Here is a 21286-nt window from a genome sequence, read left to right on the forward strand (position 1 = left end):
GCCTTTGAAAGACACTGAAAACCAGAAGTGAGGCTAGAGCCATGCTTCTTTTGCTTCTATCGTCTCCATGAACAGCCTGGAATTTTGCTATGGCAGCATCTTGTTTGTCAGTTGAGGGTGCTGAGAGACAGGGCACAGGGCACTTGCTGTTTGTACATAGATGCAGACTCAGCAGACAAGTCATAGCTCTGGAGCCAGAAATTGCGGTGAAGGCAGCTTCACAATCCCTAGGTGGCAGCTGGGTGGTGAATTCCTGCGGTCAACCATTCTTGTTATGGCTTCCTAGGTCCCCATCTTCTTCACTGTGGCAAAGCAGAGTTGCAGTGTGGCTCTGAGCACCCTCCTCGGCATACAACCTCTTTCTGGCCCTTCTAATTTCTCCTGTATTAATTCCTTTCTGCTTGAAATAGTGGTTTCTGATTTATTTCACCAAACTCTGACTGATATATTAATTTGCTTATGCTGCCAAGAAATGAAAAACGTGATTCAATGCAGGCTGGTCAGTCCCCAAAACCACGCTCCCTTTGCTGAAACACTATAGAGTGAAATTTGCTTTGTGTCTGGTGAGCACAGATATCCAAGGGATGTGGATGTGGGGTGGGAACAAAGTCGCCTAAGCTGTGAGACATGCCTGGCACAGGGCCCTGGATCTTTCACTCACACTCTACCCTATTCTGGGCTCACCCTCTGGTTTTCCTTGCCTCCCCTTCTCCCTTCCTTATTTGCTAAACTAAGACAAACTTTATTTGTTTCTGAAGAGAACATAAAAGACCACAAAGAAGCCTATTTTTAACTCTTCAGTCTGCAAAGCCTAAGCCCTTGATTCCCAAATACTAGATGAAATTTCCCCCATTTTGAGTGGTGCAATCAATCAAAGAGAAAGTTACAAGAGCTAAGCCATGCTAGACCTGGAAAGGTCCTGAACTCTGCTCCTCTGATACCCTGAAATCCTAGGGGTGGGTTGATAGCTGATAGAAACTCCATATTATTTGGGTTCCTAAAACCAAAGTGCCCTTTCCTTGGTAGGGCTGGGAAGGCCCTTGCATTCCCTGAGCCCCGCATGGCAGAGAACACATGAAATAGCTGCATGCTTTCTCCAGACAACCAGGGGTCCTAGCACAACAAGGGAGCAGCGTCAGGAACCTACCCCCAAGCTAAAAGAAGCAGATAGAGATGACCAGACACGAAGGAGCAGTGTGCTCAGGACCCCAGGATGGTGCCACAGAGAACTTTCCTTTTGGTACCTGAAGAGCAGACCAGATGTCAGACTGTGACAACAGCACTAAGGACCAGAACTTAGACAAAAACCCAGAGAAATTTGGTAGGAGTGAGGGGAATAGTAATAATAATCTGATTTAATACTCACATAAACTCTGTGATATTCAATCCTTAATTGAATGAAATAAAATTTCCACCAGGGCTTGAAATGCAATCAAATCCAGTCATTCAAAACAGGGCTGCATTTCTTGCACATACAGTCGGTGCATTGAATGTTGTGCTCTTTCACAATACAAGCTTTCAGTTAGTCCAGATACTGACCCTCAAGAGTCATTGCTCGAGAACAGGGGTCAGCAAACTACAGACCGCTGACTCTGTTTTTTACTTTCCTGCCTATTTTTGAAAGTCAGGTTTATGGGAACACAACCATGACCATCCTTGATATGGTTGCCTTTGTGCTACACAGGCAAGAGTTGAGTAGTTGCAACAGAGACTGATCCGGTGCAAAGCCCAAAAAACAAAACAACTTCTGGCACAGGACATGGCTTTCCCTGGCTCCCTCTGGTTCCTCCCTTGACACCCGTCCTTTTGTTGACACCACGGGGGCAAAGTCTCAAATCGAAATCAATGAAAAAGCTCTATCATACTCAGCTGTTAAAAAAAAAAAAATATCCAAGTCTAGCTTCTCCTTCCTAAATTTTTCCAAAGGTCTGTTCTCCTCTGACCACTTTCTCTGTCCCTTGTCTCCTAAATTCCTGTACTTTCCTGATAGCCTCCTATCTCCAACTTCTATCCTTATATGGACTTCTCTTCCCCTGCCTGCCTCTAAGGTGGGTGTTTCCTAGGGTTGGCCTGTCCTACTAGTCTGGCTATGATCATGCTGCCATGCCCCAGAATTCTCAGAAGAACCAAGTGTCACTGCAGTGTTCCCTTCTTAGAAGATGATACTGACTCTAGGGGTTTATTCCCTATGCTTATAAAACACTGATAGTTTAAAACCTAAATGGAGCACTTGACTTTCTTCCTTTGGCCACTGAAGTAGTCAGTCTTAACCTTGAGCTAATAGCTCAAGAATAGATTGAACACTTAGTGGGAAAGCAATGAAGAGGCTAGTGGTCAATTTTACAGTTTCTAGAGTTGGAGTTAAGAGCTGTAGTTTTGAAGCTCTACCCCTTTATTAGCTCTGAAGCCTTGGGTAAGTTGATTAACTTCTTATGCTTCAATTTCCTCTTCTATAATTATAATTGGCATAAGGCATGAGAATGAGTGAGTTTTACTGTTGAAGTCTAGTTACATACATCTCATAAATCATTAGCACTGGCCTTTCTCAATCTCAGCTTCTTTTGATATGATAGCCTTATTTCTCTCCTTTGTATGGGTACAATAATACCAACTTACCAATTACAAAGATCTAATATAATTAGCAAGTTATCAGCAATTGGCACAGAAATTTGTAGGTTCTATTGGGAATTCTCTTTCGAATCAGACTTTCAGAATAAATTACACATGTTCTCTCCCCACCGCCCCAGGCAAGAAATAGGACTTAGGTTAGACGTTCTAGTCCAGGTTTCTAGTCTGCATTTTTATCTACAAATTGTCTTATTGGAAAGGAGCATTCCTCCTGTTTTCTGTTCCTTTCTTTGTGGATTTCACAATCAGAACACTCATCCAAGCTGCTTGGCCAAATGAGTTTCATCAAGTGCCTTTTTAGAATAATTTACATCAGTAGTTTCAAACTGTAGAATGAATGGCTTATTAAACAAAAGCATTGGGTCTCATTCCTAGAAATTCTGATTCTGTAGGCCTGGAGCAGGACCCCCACATTAGCATCTCTTAGAAATTCCCAGGTGATGCTGATATGGCTGGACCAGGAACCAGACTGTGAATGGCACAAGTCTACACTAACAAATTAAAGTGACTTTTAGTAAATTGAACAATGTCAAATATAGTGCCTTAGGAAACAAGTGATAATGGGTTGGGCATCAACCTTTGTAAATACAAACAGAAAACAGCCACCTTTCAACTACCTTCTGTGTAAACAGATGCAAAGACCCTAACAGTAACAACAAAAGGCATTTATTGAGTTTTGACTATGTGCTGCACTTTTTTCTAAGTCCTTCACACATATTAAATTACTTTTACATTTCTATCTTATGACAGTCTTAAAAACTAATAATAACATTCTCCAGATCATCTCAATGACTATCTTATATTAACATTCAAATTAATTGCCCTCATTTTTGTTTGTGCCAATGATTTCATTAACAGCAAAAAGTATGACTTGATGATCAAAAGCCATGAGAAAATGGCCGGGGTAAATGTAAGATGCATGACAGGACCCTGCTTAAGGATGGCCAAATGGAGCTCGGCATGAAACAAGGTTTGGATGAACCAATTGTTTGAACAGAGAAATGAAGTAGAGAATCGAAGCCTCATGTGGCATGTGGTACAGGCATACCAAACTCAAAAAGACCCTGGGCAACAGGTAACATTTTGAGCAACAAAACCACATAACTAACACATTTTATTGGCTTTTCTAGTTTTGTTGATATTTAATTTTGTAAATTTGGTTTTGTTTTTTGGCTATATAGAAACTTTTCATTGTATGAAAAAACACAATAGCACAAGGAATTTTATAGAAGCAATAAGGAGTCAGCATTAGAAGCACCCAAGAAACAGCTTCCTTCAAGAAAGCTCCAGCTGGGCATGGTGGAGCATGCCTGAATCCCAGTGGCTCCAGAGGCTGAGGCAGGAGGATGGAGAGTTCAAAGCCAGCCTCAGCAAGAGCAAGGTGCTAAGCAACTCAGTGAGACCCTGTCTCTAAATAAAATGCAAAATAGGGCTGAGGTTGTGGCTCAGTGGTCGAGTACCCATGAGTTCAATCCCCAGTACTGCCCCCTACCAAAAACAAAGAAAAAAGAAAGTTCCAGAGGTAGCTGAAGTTTGAGAACCTCTGCATAACAGTACTTTCTATCTCAGTGGTTCACAGTTGGTGAGATTTTTGTTCCCCAAGAACATTATCAATGTTTGTAAAATTTGGGGTTTGCTACTGGCATCAAGTGGGGCTTGCTACTGGTATCTGCTAAACATTACAAAACATTCCCCACAGCAAAGTTAGGCAGCCTGAAATGTCAATAGGGACAAGGTTTAGAAACTCTTGTCTGTCATTCTCTTTCATTCAGTAAGATTGGGCTACTTATGAAATTTACAAACTACTGCAGAAGACAAGACACACAGACATGAAATAACTAGAATAGTGTAAGAGATGGTGCTAAAGTATTTGAAGAAGGACCTCAGAAGCCACATGATACAATTTATCATGCAATGCAGAAATTTCCTGTTGGGGACTCAAGCTCCTTCTTCATCTACTTCTTTTTGAATTCTAATACTGAGGAGCTTATTACTTGGTATCACCAGAGGCAGGAAGCCAATCTCGTTGCTGAAATTCCCTCATGTTAGTATCAGAAAATTAATTCTTGAATTAAGCCCCAAATGTGCCATCCTATAAGCTTCATTTTTTGGTTCTAGTTTTGCTTTCTAGAGTAACAGCCCTGACCACTAGTTGACTAGAGATACTACAAAGTCTTGTACATGCATCAGCAGTTGGTTTCTCAAAACAACCTGGAGAACATTTATTTTTAAAATTTTTTTTATTTGGCTTATTTATTTATTTATTTATTTATTTTTTGTTGTTGTTGTTGTTGTTTATTTTAAACCAGAAAATATTTTGGCTTGCTGTCTAACTAACAATTCCTTCCAGATTTATTCCAACCTCCTTTTTTTTTTTTTTTTTTAAATTCAACGTCACTTACGTAGGCAGGTCTCCGTTTCCATAACTCTGCCCATTCAAAATAATCGTCACTAGATCTAGGGACTGAGAAGTAGTATTTGCTTTTTATCATTTGAAGCAAGAAAGGATTAAATGTTATAAAAACCTTTGGGATGTACTTTTACAAAGTGGAGATATATTGGCAGATTAATTAAGTACCAGCAATGAATGTAAATTTTCATTATGGTATTCAAAAGACATTTATTTCATACTTACTTTATACCAGGCACATATATCTTGTATGGGCTTCTCTTTCCTGACCAAAATCATGTAACTAACAAATAAATTTTATTATTTTATTGGTTTTGTAATTTTATTTATATTGAATTTTTAAAATTTGGATTCATTCTTTTGTTATATAGAAATCTTTCATTAGATTAAAAATACCACAAGGAAATTGATAAAAGCAATATAAGTCAACATTAGAAGCATCCAAGAAAGATCTTCTTTCAAGAAAGCTCCAGATGTACCTCATGTTTTTATCCTAAAGGAATGTTGGGTTTCATCAAATGCTTTTTCTGTCTCTCTTGAGATGATTGGATGATTTCCCCACTTCAATCTCTTGATATGATGTGTTTCACTGATTTACATTGAACCATCCTTGCATCCTTCAATATCAACTTGGTCATGGTGAATGACCAAGTAACCCAATTTAAAAAATGGGCAAGCTGATCAGAATAAACACTTCTCAAAAGAAGACATATACATAGCAAGACATATGAAAAAAATGTTCACTATCATTAGCTATCAGGGAAATGCAAACTGAAATTACAATAGATATCATCTCACCCTAGTTAGAATGACAATTACCAAAAAATCACTGGCAAGACTATGTCACAAAAGGAACTCTGTGAGTGGGGATGTAAATTAGTATAACCGTTATGGAGAACAATAAGGAAGTTCCTCAAAAAACTAAAAATACATCTATCAGCTATCCCACTGTTGGGTCATATGTTCAAAAGAAATGAAATAAGCATATCAAAAAGATACCTGTAAAACAATTTTTCAAACATGAGAAAATCTCATTATCTTTCTTGGATATAAAAGCATATAAGGAAATTGAATGATTCAATAAACCATTTCCTGAAAGAAAAGAAAAAGATACCCACATACCCATGTTTATTTAAGCACTATTCACTATCCACAGTAGCCAAGGTATGGAATCATCTTAGGTGCTCATCAACAGATGAATGGATAATTAAAATGTGGGATAAACAATAGATAGATAGATAGATAGATAGATAGATAGATAGATAGATATAGATATAGATATAATGATATCCATATATAATAGTAAAATATTATTCAGCTATGAAGAAGAATGAAATAATGTCTTTTGCTGCAAAATGGATGGGAATAGAGGACATTATATTAAGTTAAATAGGCTAGACACAAAAAGACAAGAATTTCATGTTTCTTCTCACGTGTAGAAGTAAAAAAAAAAGGCCAGTGTGGTGGCCACACCTATAATCCCAGTGGTTCAGGAGGCTAAGGCAGGAGGATCACAAGTTCAAAGCCAGCCTCAGTAAAAGCAAGGTGCTAACCAACTCAGTGAGACCCTGTCTCTAAATAAAATACAAAATAGGGCTGGAAATGTGGCTCAGTGGTCAAGTGGCCCTGAGTTCAATCTCTAGTACCCCCATCCCCCAAAATTGACCTGAATATAAGAATAGGGATTGCTAGAGATAGAGAGGGGAAGAAAAGGTACATAAAGGGAGGCAGGATTTAATCAGTACACATCATATGTAAGTATTGAAATATCACACTTACCCTCATTAACAAGTACAATTAGTACATTTTATCAAAACTAAAAACAGTGCTTTAAAATTCTAAGAAAATCACACTCAGTTTTTAAGGGGCAATTATTATGGTTTAATGTAATCTGATCATTTAAACTTTCAAAGGTTTAAAATGTCCTTGTTCTATTTTTATGTGACTGGATCCTCTGTTTATTTTTGAAGCAATCATTAACATCTGGAAACCCCAGTTTGGCACATTATCCAATAGATTCTGTTCAAAGGATAGTTCTTATTCAGCTTTCAATATCCTGGAAGCTAGCAGAGTACCTACACGTTCTAAAAGTATTTGCTGAATGATTAAAGACAAAACTAAACAGAAGAACCTATGAATTCACTTTCTCTTTTCCTCTGAAATTTTACAAACTTATTATCATTGCCCTTACTGGGAGAGTAATCATAAGGGTCTTTTAGTCATTTTTATATTTAATATACTTTATCCATTTGGAATAGATTGTTATAGATTCTTCTATAGCATCTTTCACAGATCTATAATCTAAATGGAATATTTGTTGAATTTAAGCTATTATTACTTACTTCTTTGCCCATTTTCTTCCTCAATTTCTTTCTCAGTCAACTAAAGTATGCTGAAAATACTTTAATCTCCAGTACCCCCCCATCCCCTCCAAATTGACCTGAATATCGAATAGAGATTGCTAGAGATAGAGAGGGGAAGAAAAGATACATAAAGGGAGACAGGATTTAATAATAATTGCCCCCTTAAAATGTATGCTAAAACATTTATTGAATGAAGCCTCATTCCCCTTGATCTTAATTTTAAAAGAAATGAGTTCAACGGTTTCTCTTTTCTTAAAAAATAAACAGCAAAAAACAAAACAAAAAAAAAACACAACTCCCTAAACTTGGTCAAAATTCCTTTTAACCATCTGTGAGGTTGTGAATATGGGAAAGATTATTTATATCTAAGCTAAATACTCTAATGTGCTTTTCCCAAAGATCAATGGCAGTCCAATAAAGATAGAGAAGATAGGAGGAGGCAGAAGCAGAGATGGAAAAACGGGAAGTTATCTGAGAAAAAAGGAAGCATCCAGCTCAAGGGATTTCAATAGCCAATAGAGTAGAACTTGAACAAAGAGAAAACTGTCAGTCACAAGCTGCTTACCTTTGCACCCCTCACAGGTCAGTGCATTGTAATGGTATCCAGATGCTCTGTCTCCACAAACAACACACAGCTCATCCCCTTTAATTCTCCCTGCGGATGTACCCATTCGGGGCTTCTTTGTTACAGGCATCTCTGCCATCTCAGTCTCTCCCTGGTACAGAGTCTCAGCTGGCATTCGTCTGAGTTCATATATTCCAGGAGAATACCACTCTTCAGGCTGCTGGGGGTAGACACCCAGGTTGGAATAATAGGATGATGAGGAAATCTGTGGTTGAACTTGGGGAAACTGAACATTGTTGTATTGTGAATATGGCTCCACATCTAGATTCTGTCCCAGTGGACCTGATGCTTGTTCTGTTAGCATACCTGAATAAAAGCAACAAACCTCAAATTAATGTCATTACTCTAGAAATTAAAGAGGCAGTTTAGCGTAATTGTGAGAAGTGTCGTGGGGACTGTGGAAGCTGATATTTTTGCATTATTTTCTGGGGTAGGAGATTATACCATCTTTTTACCATTTTTGATTTTTTTTTCATGTACATGTGTTATTTAAATTACTATAAAACAAAGGGGGAGCTAAGGAAAGAAACAAGAAAACAGTACTTGGAATCTATCTGGATTCAAATCCCTGTTCTGTTACTCACTATCTATGTGCAGTTGATGATGTCTTTAACATCTTTAAGTCTGTTTTCTCTTCATAATAAGTCTGTTTTCTTGTTGAATTGATGTAAGTATTAAACGAGAATGTTTGCTGAGTACTTTGTTAATTTTGGCACATAAGAAATACTCAATAAATTATATCTGACACTAAAATAGGAATAATGATTACTGTTCCTATGATCATTATTATTCAATGGGCTACTTATATACAAAACCACTAGGTAACAAAAAACTATCAGGTTATAAAAATGTCTCTATTTCCCATAAACATAAATTATAGCTCTTTAGAAAACAAAAATATTTGAATTTTGAAAAATGCTAAAAAATTTAATAAATCAAATTATATTGTGTGCATATATGTATGAATATGTAACAGTGAATCTCACTGATATATATAAAGAATCAATGAATTTTTTTAAAAAAACAGATGCAAAATGTAGTACACATAAATAAATAAGAGAGTATGTAAATGTGTGTGATTCATCAAAGTTTTGTTAGATAACCCTAAACCAAAATCCCAGCCCCATCTCTTATGAACAGTGACACTTTAAGCAAATTCCTTGTATTGATGAAGCTCAGTTTTCATAGCTGCAAGATTGGAATGAAAATATCTATATCCAAGGTTATATAGATCATTGAATGAGATAATACAGATTCACATTTTGGGGATCACATATGTTTTAGAATTTCAATTTTTTTTAATTTCAGAATAGAATGCAGTGATATTTATATAACACTCTAGGACAAACCAAGAGTCAAATATAATATCTTCCACAGTGAAATGCATGAATAGTCAACTAAAGTAGAATAAGTAATAACCATAAATACTTTTATGCCCATTTAGATGCAGTTTTGCCACCAAATAAGTTTGTGCCAAACTTAAAAAAAAAAAAGCTTTATAATGCTTTTTGGAATTTGAAATAGGCAATTTTATAGGTCGAATTCTATATAGGTAGAATGCTCTTTGAAGTACTCAAAAGATGCCTAATATTATTACTATTGTTGGCAGAAAATTTTATAAAGTCCTTCCTAGACCAGGTACTTATTTGTATACTCTCTTTTCCCACAAAGTCCCATGATGTAGATAATATTATTATGGCCCACTTACAAATAACTTGTGACACCCATTTGTAAACATTAATCATTTGGGGGCTGGAGTTGTGGCTCAATGGTAGGGTGTTTGCCTGACATGTGTGAGGCCTGAGTTCAATCCTCACACTGCATATAAACAAATAAATAAAATAAAAGATCCATTGACAGTTTTTTTTTTTTTTTAAGTCAAGCAATTTTACTCCTACCTACCTAAGTAACTGAGATTTGAACTTTGGGAGTCTGACCTCAGAGCCCCTGTACTGAATCACACTCTGGGAGAATTTCAGATATAAGATGTTTCAAAAGCATGAAAGGCAAAGCTTTCCTCTTCCTCTGCACTCTTACTTGAGTTTGTTACTCCTTTCAGTGCCTCTGTTTGCATGTACCTTGCAACTAAGCCTGTGAGGCTCTGCCTCTCCCCAGGCATTTTCCATGTTCCATCTTCTCTATTCTTCTTCTTTTTTTAATCTGTAGATGGACACAATACCTTTATTTTATTTATTTATATTGGTGCTGAGGATTGAACCCAGCGCCTCCCACTTGCTAGGCAAGTGCTCTACCACTGAACTACAACCCTACTCCCCATTTGTTCATCTATAAAGAGAAGATTGTGCTAGATGATGTTCTAATTCTTCTTAATTCTAAAATCTTCATAAACATACGACTAATAGTTCATAAGCATCAGAATTCAAGACTTTTCTACAATGGCAAAGTGGAGTATATACATATTAAATGTTTATCAAAAAGAATGTGCTCTGCCATGACCCAGGAAATGACTAACAGCACACAATATACAGTATCTGTGAAAAAATCAATTTCCGTTCTTTCATGCCCAACTTATCCACATAAGCCAGCAGAAAAATCAGTACAGCTGACATATGAAAAATTTTGGTAATGTTGCTTTGCCTTAGGACCCACAAAAATGGAAAAATAAAAATATGAAATGATTATAGAAAAAAAGATAAAATATAAGCAAAATCGTGATCCATTTCATAACCAAATGTGACTAAAATCTCCAGAGTGAATAGGATGGAAAAGAACTTAAAAAATAATAAAAGCATTAGTTTTGCTCATCCCTAGATTTTATCCTCCAGCATATTCCCTTAATTCTTCCCCTGCAGCCCAGGTTCTCTCCAATACAAGGTTAAGCAACTCACCCATAGTCAAATAACTAATTACTGAAGGAATCTGGATTCTGTACAATCCAAGGAAATGGACAATTTTTTTTCTCCTCTCAAACAATTTAAGATCTCTGAGCATTATTTCAACAAAACAAATATGTCCATAATCAAGAAACATAATAGAGATTCAACTCATGCCAGATAATATTAATCTCTGGAATCATCTAAATTAACATAGGACATTTTACAAAGATATAGATAATATGATGCCAAACAATAAAGTGGCAAAAATATGAGAATGGTACATAATAATAGTAAATAATGCTTCTATTCTCAAAGTGTACCCACTTCTAGTATTTCACTGTGTGCTCACAAACTAGAGAGGTAAATATGCATAAAGCTTACAAGCAAAGAAACAACATGGCCAACATATTCCAAAATGGATGGACCAGAACAATATCCACTATTATACGGAGTTTTTAAACAACTGCCTACCCTTTGCAGATCCAATTTCTTCCATAAAATGGGACCACTAATCCCCAGTCCTGCTATCTTAGATGGAAGTTCTGATATAAAATACGGTTGTTAAGAAAAAAGTTTGATAAGTCCAGTACCACTAAAAGACAAACTGTTTCCCAAAGAACTTAGAAAAATCCCTATTTTAATGATAGCCAATTGATAGCTAATTCATACTTATTAACACAATCTGTTTTGATGACACAAATATGAGAAAGTTCTTTCATTATAAATGTGTATTGAACACTTACTTGCTACTGGCAGACATTGTATGAGGCTCTGAGGACATAATGGTGAATGAGACAGAAAAGGATCTAGCCTTTCTCTCATATGTGTGTTAACGGATAGGAATGATAAGGAACTAAGAAAGCAAATACAGACATTTTGTGACACAGAAGAAAATGGGGTGGGGGAAGCAGGTAAAGTGATTCAAATTTAAGGTATGTGATTTTTTTTTTTTTGGTGGATTTTAAGGAGTCAGAAAATCTCCATGAAAGTTTAGGTAAGAGTTTTTAAATAAGAACATATGAATAAACTCCAGGAGAGTCTGAGAATCCCTGAAAAGGAAAACAGAATTCTGAATAGGTTTCTAGCTTTTGATAGACTCTCTAAAGGACTATTATGCAAAGGAACTTCCTGAGATGATGGGTTCCATACCTACGGATATGGTGACTACTAACCACATGGGGATACTGAACACTCAAGATGTGGCCAGTGATATGAAGGGATTAAATTTTTAAATCTACTTAATTCTAAGTAAATAAAATTTAAATCGTCACATGTGGCTCATGATTGTCATATCAGACATATAAAAAGTTTGTGACTAGAACCACTGTGCACCCAAGTGGGAGAATCAGGTTCACAATAATAATAGCAGCATTTTCCCATGACTTCAGTTTCTGATACTCCCGAGAAAGAGTCCAGGTTCCATCTAGTTTTTTGTTTTTGTTTTTTTTTTTTTTAAATCTCTGGCACAATGCTGACCATAGCAAATGTCTAATGACTGTTTATTGAATCAAAGTGAACAGAAAAATTGCCTTTTTGCCTTCCTTCATTTCCTATAATCCATGGTGTCTTGGCTGGACGGCACAACTTCATTTGTGAAGTTATTTGCTGATCCTGGCATCAGGCCTTTGTGATGTTGGTGCCTCTCTCTGCTTTGTCAGCTGATGACCTCCTCTGCTGAGTTCTGCCCCAGTTCCCTCAGGTGGAATTAATCTCTCCTACCCGCTGTACACACCTCTACTATAGTGCTTATCTAATGCACGTACACTTTTATTTGTTCAAGGCTTATCTTCCATGCTAAACTTGAGGTGGTATGAAAACTACTTAAGAGTGTACCAGGAGTGGGAAAATCTGCATTCAAGTCACCTGCAGCTTCCTAGATGTGTGAACTAGGGAAAGACATTGAACTTCTTTAAGCTTCTATTTCTTCCTCCATAAAGCTAGAATAATGTAGCTCCTATATCAAAGGTGGTAATAAGGATACACTAACATAAAGAATATAAAGTGACGGTGCCTGTGCAAACATGATGATATATTCAGTGCATTTTTGTTATTATCGTGGTTAGTCTCTGAACTTTTGAGGGGAAAATATCAGATTATATTCCCTTTCTATTGTTTCTGGCACCTGACACAAAGTCTGACACATAGTAAATTTTTAATAAACGTGTGTTAAATTGAAGGGAATAGAAAATTTGCTTCCCCAGTCTTCTGACTAATTCCATTTCTGAATATGGTGTCAATCACTCTGAGACATCCCATTTAAACAAAATGGTATGCTGCTAAGTCTGTGGTCAAAAATACATTCATAATTATAATTATCATAAAAATGATTAGAATTTCTTTTTGGTGGAGATTTTAAAAGGAGAGTTTCTGCTTTGAGAAAAGTGTTTAAACAATATTTATATTATACATTCTTTTAATTATAATGCATATTTTAATTCAGAGAGCACAAATAGCCTAAGTCTTATAGCTCAAATTTTTACTTATCTGATTTGCCATAGACTATTAGGAGAAGCCTACTGTGAAACTAGTTTATTACATTCACGTTTCTTATTTTATATTTATTGTTTTTTATCACATCCCCTAGTTTGAAATACATTTTATACCATGATACCTGCACAAACTTAAAGATATATAACTGAAAATTTCCATGAAATGACACATTTAATTCTTGAAGGACACTGTTATTTCTAGACTATTCTACTCTGTTCTGTTCCAGTTTTTAATACTAGTCACTAAATAGACTTCATGATCTACTGAGACTTTAGGCTAACCATTTTTAAAATAACACATTAAACAATGTACTTTAATTTTTTTCAAGTGTGCATTGACATTAACATTCACACTTCACTTGACTTAAAAGAATGGTACTAATTTGAAAGAATGGTGCTAATTGAACCTAATATCCTATAAAGAATTTTAGAGAAAACAGAATTAGTCTCAATAAGATACTCACCTGCTTAGAACCCTATAAAAATCACCCATCCCAACCTTTTACCCCCGTCTTCAGGATGTGACTGAATCATCTCTGATAGAGATCTACTGCTATAATCTCAAGCAAAAGACCCACAGATTTCCTCTGTCCAGCTGCAAAATCTCAACCTGGGACCTCGTGTGAACAGAATCCTACCTTTAGCAGGCTTCACGTTTATCATTTCTGTAACAAATCCCGACGGTGTATGGCTGTGGGGAGGACTAATTTGAATTGGATTTTCTAACCCCTGAAACTGCATTACCATTCTTAGCTAATTCACAGCAACTGAAAATGAGACTAGGTAAGAAGTGAGAGAGGCCAGAGGTTGTGTAGTTTACTGATTAACTTCATTTCAGAGTAGAATATTTGTAAATGTTTATGAGAAAAGTCCTCCATGCCAAATTGCCTAGTAAGCTGGAAACCAGTCTCTTAAACAAACATTTTCGGGCAACACTTTTCCAGCTTAAGAACTTTTACAGGGTAGATTTCTATTCAGTGGCTCTAAGTCTGTATTTTGAAGAGCAAGTGTCATGCTCTAGGTCTTAACAGTTGTTCCTATCAGAAAGCAAGAAGGTAATGTCAGGAAGCTATAAGACGAATGCTTAAATGTGGAGTCCTACCAACCTGGCCAGCTGGGTTTGTATCTGGTATGTTGAATTGTGTCCCATCCTACCCCAAAAATTCCTGTGTTGAGGTCTTAATCCCCAATGTCTCAGAATGAGACCTTGTTTTATGATCCATAAAAAATATCTTTGTATGTAGATATAATCAAATTTAAATGAAGATTAGGGTGAACTCCAATCCAACATGGTACACAGGCACACATGGAAAGAAGGTAATATGAAGAAACAGAGAGGAGACAGCTACTGACAAGCCAAGAGAGAGGGCCTAGATCAGACTTTTCCTTCACAGCCCTCAGAAGAAACCAACCCTGCTGACAACTGATTTCAGACCTCTGGCTTTTAGAACTGGAAGATCATATAATTTTGTGGCTTAAGTCACCATGTTTATGGTACTTTTGTTCTAGCAGCCCTAGTAAACTAATACACTGTCATTCTTGGTTGGCATTTACTAGCTCTGTGGACCATGAACAAATTCCTTAACCATTTTCTGCCTCTGTTTCTTCATTTGTAAAAATGGGGCTGATAATGATATAAACTCATAAAGTTATATGTGGATTAAATATATATAAAAATCTTGGCACAATGTATGACCACCTGTCATCAATATATTGATGTTATGATTATTCAGCTTTGGACTCATGTTGCAGCTTGGGTTGCTTACAAAACAGAAATAATTCCATTTTGTATCTTGTAGCATAATTTCTAGACATCAAATTTAAATCTATTGGTTACTTTTTAGAGAGAAAGTTCCAGAAGAGAATTCAGTAGGGCCAAGGTTGAACCCAGGCATCATACAGTCAAACATGTATAAACTTAGGCAAGTCTCTTAGATCCTGTGGGCCCCATTTTATTACACTAAAAGATGGTAGAACACAGATAATAATTCCTGCCCTCATAGGACCGTTATGGAGGTAAAATGAGATAATGAACATGAAAGCAGTTTTAAGAGGCAAAGGTGATATATAAATGTAGTGATTGCCAAGATTTCTCTACAGTCTTTGCAAGTACACAAAGTGGTTCCCATGACATTATCTCCTTGCATCTTCACTCCTTGACTTTGAGGAAGGTATTATTTATGAGGCCTACTATCTTCAATCCCTTTTTACAGTGAAGTTAAGTGATTTGTGTAGAGTGACCCAGTTGGTAGGAGATGGAGCAGGGACTTCAACCCAAGACTTCTGGTTCAAAATCCTGTGGTTGAAAAAACTAAGATGCACTCTCCTGAATTTACCAAGAAAGAAGAAAAGAGCGATGGTCTATGGGTATGTTTTGGCTTGCATTGCTCAATCAAGAGTTGCCATTTGCTACTCTCAGTTTAGCTCTGACCTCATTCTCCTCCCCTCAGAATCCAAGAACTCTCCTTGCCCTGAGAGGATCTCAGTTGGAAGGTCTACCCAAAGGATGTGAACCAAGACAAACAATCTCCAAATTTTCTTATTTCAAGAATTCTCCACTGTTTTTTCACTGGTCAACATAAATGGACCTATCTGTTACTCAAAAACATCAATTCTAAATAAGAAATGAGTGGGATAATTTAGAGGATCCAAGAGTCCCTGGTAACTGAGTGAAACTCGTACAGAATATTCTCAGTGTAGGATGAATTGGATCCCCTTATATTTTTTGGAGATGATCAACTGTCTTATGTTATCTTTTTCTTCTAAAAATACTTTTTTCCTGCAAATCTGTCCTGTCTGCAACAGTAGCCACTAGCTGTATATGGTTATTTAAATTTAAACCAAGTCAAATTAGAGTCAATTCCTCTTTCACACGGGTCACGTTTTAAGTGTTCAATAACTACACATGGACAGTGGCTACTAGATTGGACAAAGTAGATCTAGAATAGTCCATCATCACAGAAAGTTTTATTGGACAGCACTGTGGTAAGTGGAACTTGGGAACAATGTGAATGATAGGTCAATCATGTTGAGTAGGGCTTTGGCTATGAAGGTAGGAAAAAGGGGAAATCCCAGAAAAAAAAACATTGGCAATGCTTTTCTGAGCACTATTCTTGAGAAGAGATGTGGTCAACAGAGTCTAACATAATCTCATCGGAAAGACTTTCTCCATTGAATATGTGAATAGAACTGTTCTCTTAGCCTGGAGCCTTTAAACATTCCAATCTGACTCCATGTCCTGATTGTATTTTGGTGGCCTACTTACTAATATGGAATGTTAAGCAGGTTATTTAATATCTTTAAATATCCATTTTCTCACCATGGAGGGGGGAATAGTAATGGCATCCACCTCAGAGGAGTGTTGTGAGAATTGGTATTAATGGCAGATTCACTACAGGTACTGACCATGCGCCTGGCATTCTTCTGAGCACTTTATTGAATAAGGCAAAGAATTTACTACAGAGTTAAGGAATTTGCCTAGGATCATAGACTAGCTGATGCAGAAATAGAACTGAGCCAGGAAGTCTGCTAACAAATCTACACTGCACTTAGTATGATGGCTGACCTATAGTTAACACTGTAATTCTTCTATCTCTGTAAATTTACAAATTTGAAATATGATTTTATAGTCCAATATTTCTCAGCTTGGTGTCCTCTGAGAATCTGTTTCTGAGCCTTCAAGGTTGAGAGCTAGATCCTAGAATGCAATGGAGTCTCCTACCAGCCTTTCAACTTGTCCGTTGCATGTCTTTACCAAACTATTCATGCCCTACCTAAAAGAAGCATTAATCTTGTTTTGTAACAAGGAAAGGCTCATTCAATATTTCTTTCCTTTCCCAAGTCCTTCATTGCACTAACAGAAATAACAGATCTGAGATTCCTTGACAGAGTAAAAACCAAAGCCACAATGAATTAACAAAAACTTTAGAGACTGATTAGAGCTGTGGGAGAAATGTGAATAAGAAATTAATAGTGATGAAATGGTTCAAGTATGCTGAAACAAAGCTTCATTTTTTTCTGAGCCAATGGTAGCTTTCCATGTTCTGAAAACTTTACATTTTAATTCAACCAATAAGTCAAAACTACATTCACTTGAGTTGAACTCAATGAAATGGAAAAATACACTTGAAATCAAGTGTCAGAAATATTCTACAAAACTGCACCTCAAGACTTTGAATTGTATTTTAAAACATCTACATGACTCTATAACATCTGGAAGAGTCTTTTAATTTAAGTTTATGTCATAAGCAAGAACCAGATTCCAAAGTGAGTATCTTCTATAAAAATAAAGCATACACAGGGGCTGGGGCTATAGTTCAGTGGTAGAGTGCTTGCCTTGCATGTGCAGGGCCCTGGGTTCAATCTCTAGCATTTCAAAATAAAATAAAATAAAGCAAATGCAGAAAAAAATGGCTATACATAGCTGAGTGACACATAAAGCAAGAAAAAACAGCCAAAGGAAATGGAATGTAAGTTGTGAGGATTGTATGGGATCTGCCTTCTGCCACTTGTTGAGACTCTCAAAATGGGGCTTTGGAAAAACTGTTGGCTACAATAATAAAAAGAATACAAAACGTGGATTTCAAAGCTATTGCCAGCAATACTGTAAAGCCAACGTGAGACAGATCATGTGTTCCCTTCCTTAAAGGACACAGAAATGTGTTTACATATTGTTAATTTTATTGGGTCTTTGAAAATTCTTTGCACTCAACAATGCTAAGATAAACAGTACTTCCTTCTTTTAATGAGCAAAGTAGTGTTTATCATTTCAACAATTTAAATATAACACATTCCTTTCAAACCCTGGATTAATTAGGATGTTTCCTGATGACTTGCAGTTTGCAGAACACTTTCCCACACGGCCCATTCATTCCTCCCTTGTGCTGTGAAGTCATTAGCACCTCTATTTCACAGGGGAGAGAACAGAAGTTCAGAAAGTGTCACTTGCCTTGGAGACTTTTTTTTTTTTTTCAATTTCGTTTCTTTATTTCCACTCACATTCAGTGAACTTTTCTCAATATGACTGAGATAAATGAATCAAGATGCACCACTCTGGGAACTTCAGGCATGGGAGTATAAGTCTATACTTTCTGTGTTTATTCTCCTCCATTACTACAATGCTTTGCTTATTAGTCTTAAAAGTTCTGTGGCTTTTTAGTTTTTAAATCAAGATTTGCTAAAAGAAAATATAGATTTTAATTAATATACCACCCCTGACCCTGTTCACTATGTCAAAACCTGGAAAGCTGTGGACTTTGTCATTACTGCCTTTTATTATGCATTAATCATATACCTTGCCTTCATTCAAAGAGATGCCTTTTAAAAACCACCGAATTAATCTTTGACCGAGTTTCCTGGCTTGCAGGCCCTCTCAAAGGAAAGGAGACTTCTCTTGTGAGGTCACCAAGTCCTTCCATTCCGAGTCATCTGCGGGGATTCAGTTACCTATGGTCTAGATTCCCATCTGGATTTACCAGGGCAGCAGACTAAATTAAAGGGCCTCGGGGAGGTGATTCTAGTATCTCATCTTTAGCTCCATTTTGCCCAAGCTTTTTTCCTCCTTTTTCTGGTGATGGTGTTACAGTCCTTCGGCCATCTCTGACTTGATTTGCAGAATCAAGTTATCCTTCGTGAGCACAGACTCACCTCAGGCTGACAGCCTGTTATTTCAAGAACATGCTGCCCGCCCTTTTGCTTTCTGACCAGAACTTCTCCAACAGCACAGGACAGAGCTGGACTTGAGCACAAGGACAGTCCAGAACTATGGGAGAGTCAGTGACCCCCCAAGGATGACTCTCAACCAATGGGAGCCAGAGACTGGTTATTAAACATTCCAGTCCCTGATCCCTTCACTGACAATTCTCTATGCTACTCCCAAGGGCATCAAGCTCACGTTGCTCATAGTAGTGATCAGGATCACTCACCTCACATGGATTTCCCTTCCTTCGCTATCTCATCACCCTAGTCCCTCACATCTGCTCCCCCATCACCTCTCATGTAAAAACTGCCTGCACACCATCCTTCCTTCAGGCTCTGCTTTTTTGGATTAATCATTTCTATGGGTGGAGATATTCCCCTTTATCTTAGGCAAAACCTTTGAAGAAGGAAGAGTCCATGGCTGAAAGTTATCATTGAAAAGGTCTTTAGTGTCTCCAGCACCCATTAGTGAGTGCTCAACAGTATTTGTCTTCAATAGAGGTCACCTTCCCAGTGTCTTCAGGTTGGGATTTAATTATGGCTCTATACTAACCTGCTATGAGAGGGACCATGCCCAAGGCCACCTTGAATGGACCAGTCAAGTCATGTACAAAGTGAGTTCCACAGAGTCACCATTTCCTGACACGGGCAACTACAACATTTTGTAGACTCAAATGTTAAAACTAAGCCAGGTGCGGTGGCATACACCTGTAATCCCAGCTACTGGGGAGGCTGAGACAGGAGGATCGAAAGTTCTAAGACCAGCCTCAGCAATTTAGTGAGATCTTCAGCAACTTAGTGAAACCCTATCTCAAAATAAAAAAATCAGAAAAAGGTCTGAGGATGTGGCTCAGTGGTAAAATGCCCCGGGCTAGATCCCCAGTACCAAAAAAAAAAAAAAAAAGAAGAAGTTAAAACCAGATGGAGGTCCTGAAGTTACTAGCCTAACTATCCTATTTTACCAACTGAACCAGAATGAGCTATTTCAGCTGCATAGGTGGCTAATGGAAGAGCAGGTCCAAAGTCAGACTAGACTCTAGACTTCCTACTGCCCTCAGTAAGAAGGGGAAGACAAGGTCCTTCCAAGTCCAGACTTGAGGCCTTTGCACTTGCTATTCCCTCTTTCCAGAACATTCTCAGCTCCTAGTCTTTCAGTCTGAGTTAAATTGTCAATTCCTCAAAAGCTTTCCCTGACCACATCAGATAGGGCAGCCCATCCTCCTGTCCCAATGACATTGTCCCATGTTGTTGTTTTCATAACACTTACCATGACCTGATGTTATTTCATTTATTTACTTACTTACATGTTTATCGTGAGCCTACTCTCCATCAGGATCTTTTCTAATTCTCTACTCCAATACCCAGCTGTTCATCAATGCTCAACATTTGAATGTTGACTTCTCCCATACTCTATGCCATAAACCTCACTCGCCATTATTGGAACATGATGGCAAGTGTTGAGTACACAGACTATTGGAAAAGAGTCCAGGTTTCTGGTTAGTTGGACCCATAGATTAACCCTTCTGCACCTCTGGCATAGCTTAAGATCCAGAGTGATAAATTAGGCCCTGAGGCTACTCATTCATGAGCAAAGTCTTTTTTCCTAAAATGCCTAAATTACAGTATGTAAAAACGTGGATGTGTAACCGATGTGATTCTGCAATCTGTATACAGGGGGAAAGTGGGAGTTTATAACCCACTTGAATCAAATGTATAAAATATGATATGTCAAGAGCTATGTAATGTTTTGAACAACTAATTAAAAAATGCCTAAATTATTTTTAAAAAGTCTTTTTTCCTGATGTGTTCCACACTAAATTCAGGGAAAGGGTGGTCAAAGAATTCATGTGTCATTAGACACACAAAAAGATGGAGAAGAGGAAGGAAGGAATCAATCATCCTCCCCTTTGGCCTACCTCTACCCAAGATGTGTTGAGTAGAATAAGACTGAGGCCATAGAAGAAATGTATTTAGAAAGAATGCTTTAGGCCTGGCTCTACAGCTTAGTGGGGCAAAGCTAATCACACATGGGACCAGATAAAGAGGTGAAGAAACTGCTCCATCCAACACTAGCAGCCATACATTGCAGCTCAGGCACCTTGTACTACACATTCGAAGAAACCTTAGATGCAGTGTTAGGAAACAGTGAGAATGATGTAGCCAAAGAGAGAGGAGGGGACCACAATGAAGAAAGCAGGAGTCTCACTGCATCCTGAGCAATCATTTTCAGGTGCTTC

The 21286-nt window shown here is 37.4% G+C and overlaps 1 protein-coding gene across 2 annotated transcripts in view; it reads right to left on the minus strand.

Annotated features, from left to right (window-relative positions):
- Nr1h4 (nuclear receptor subfamily 1 group H member 4) overlaps positions 1-14099 on the minus strand; it is a 49437-nt gene extending 35338 nt beyond the window's left edge. For both annotated transcript variants that reach the window (XM_026397639.2, XM_026397637.2), the window contains exons 1-2: positions 13991-14099; positions 7967-8332 (exon numbers count right to left, since the gene is read on the minus strand). In XM_026397639.2, coding sequence (XP_026253424.1) covers positions 7967-8332; positions 13991-14099 — 475 coding nt within the window. The remainder of the gene's footprint in view (positions 1-7966; positions 8333-13990) is intronic.
- Between the last annotated feature and the right edge of the window lie 7187 nt (positions 14100-21286).

The sequence above is a fragment of the Urocitellus parryii genome, chromosome 5 (genome assembly GCF_045843805.1).
Source record: "Urocitellus parryii isolate mUroPar1 chromosome 5, mUroPar1.hap1, whole genome shotgun sequence".
NCBI classification, from domain to species: domain Eukaryota; kingdom Metazoa; phylum Chordata; class Mammalia; order Rodentia; family Sciuridae; genus Urocitellus; species Urocitellus parryii.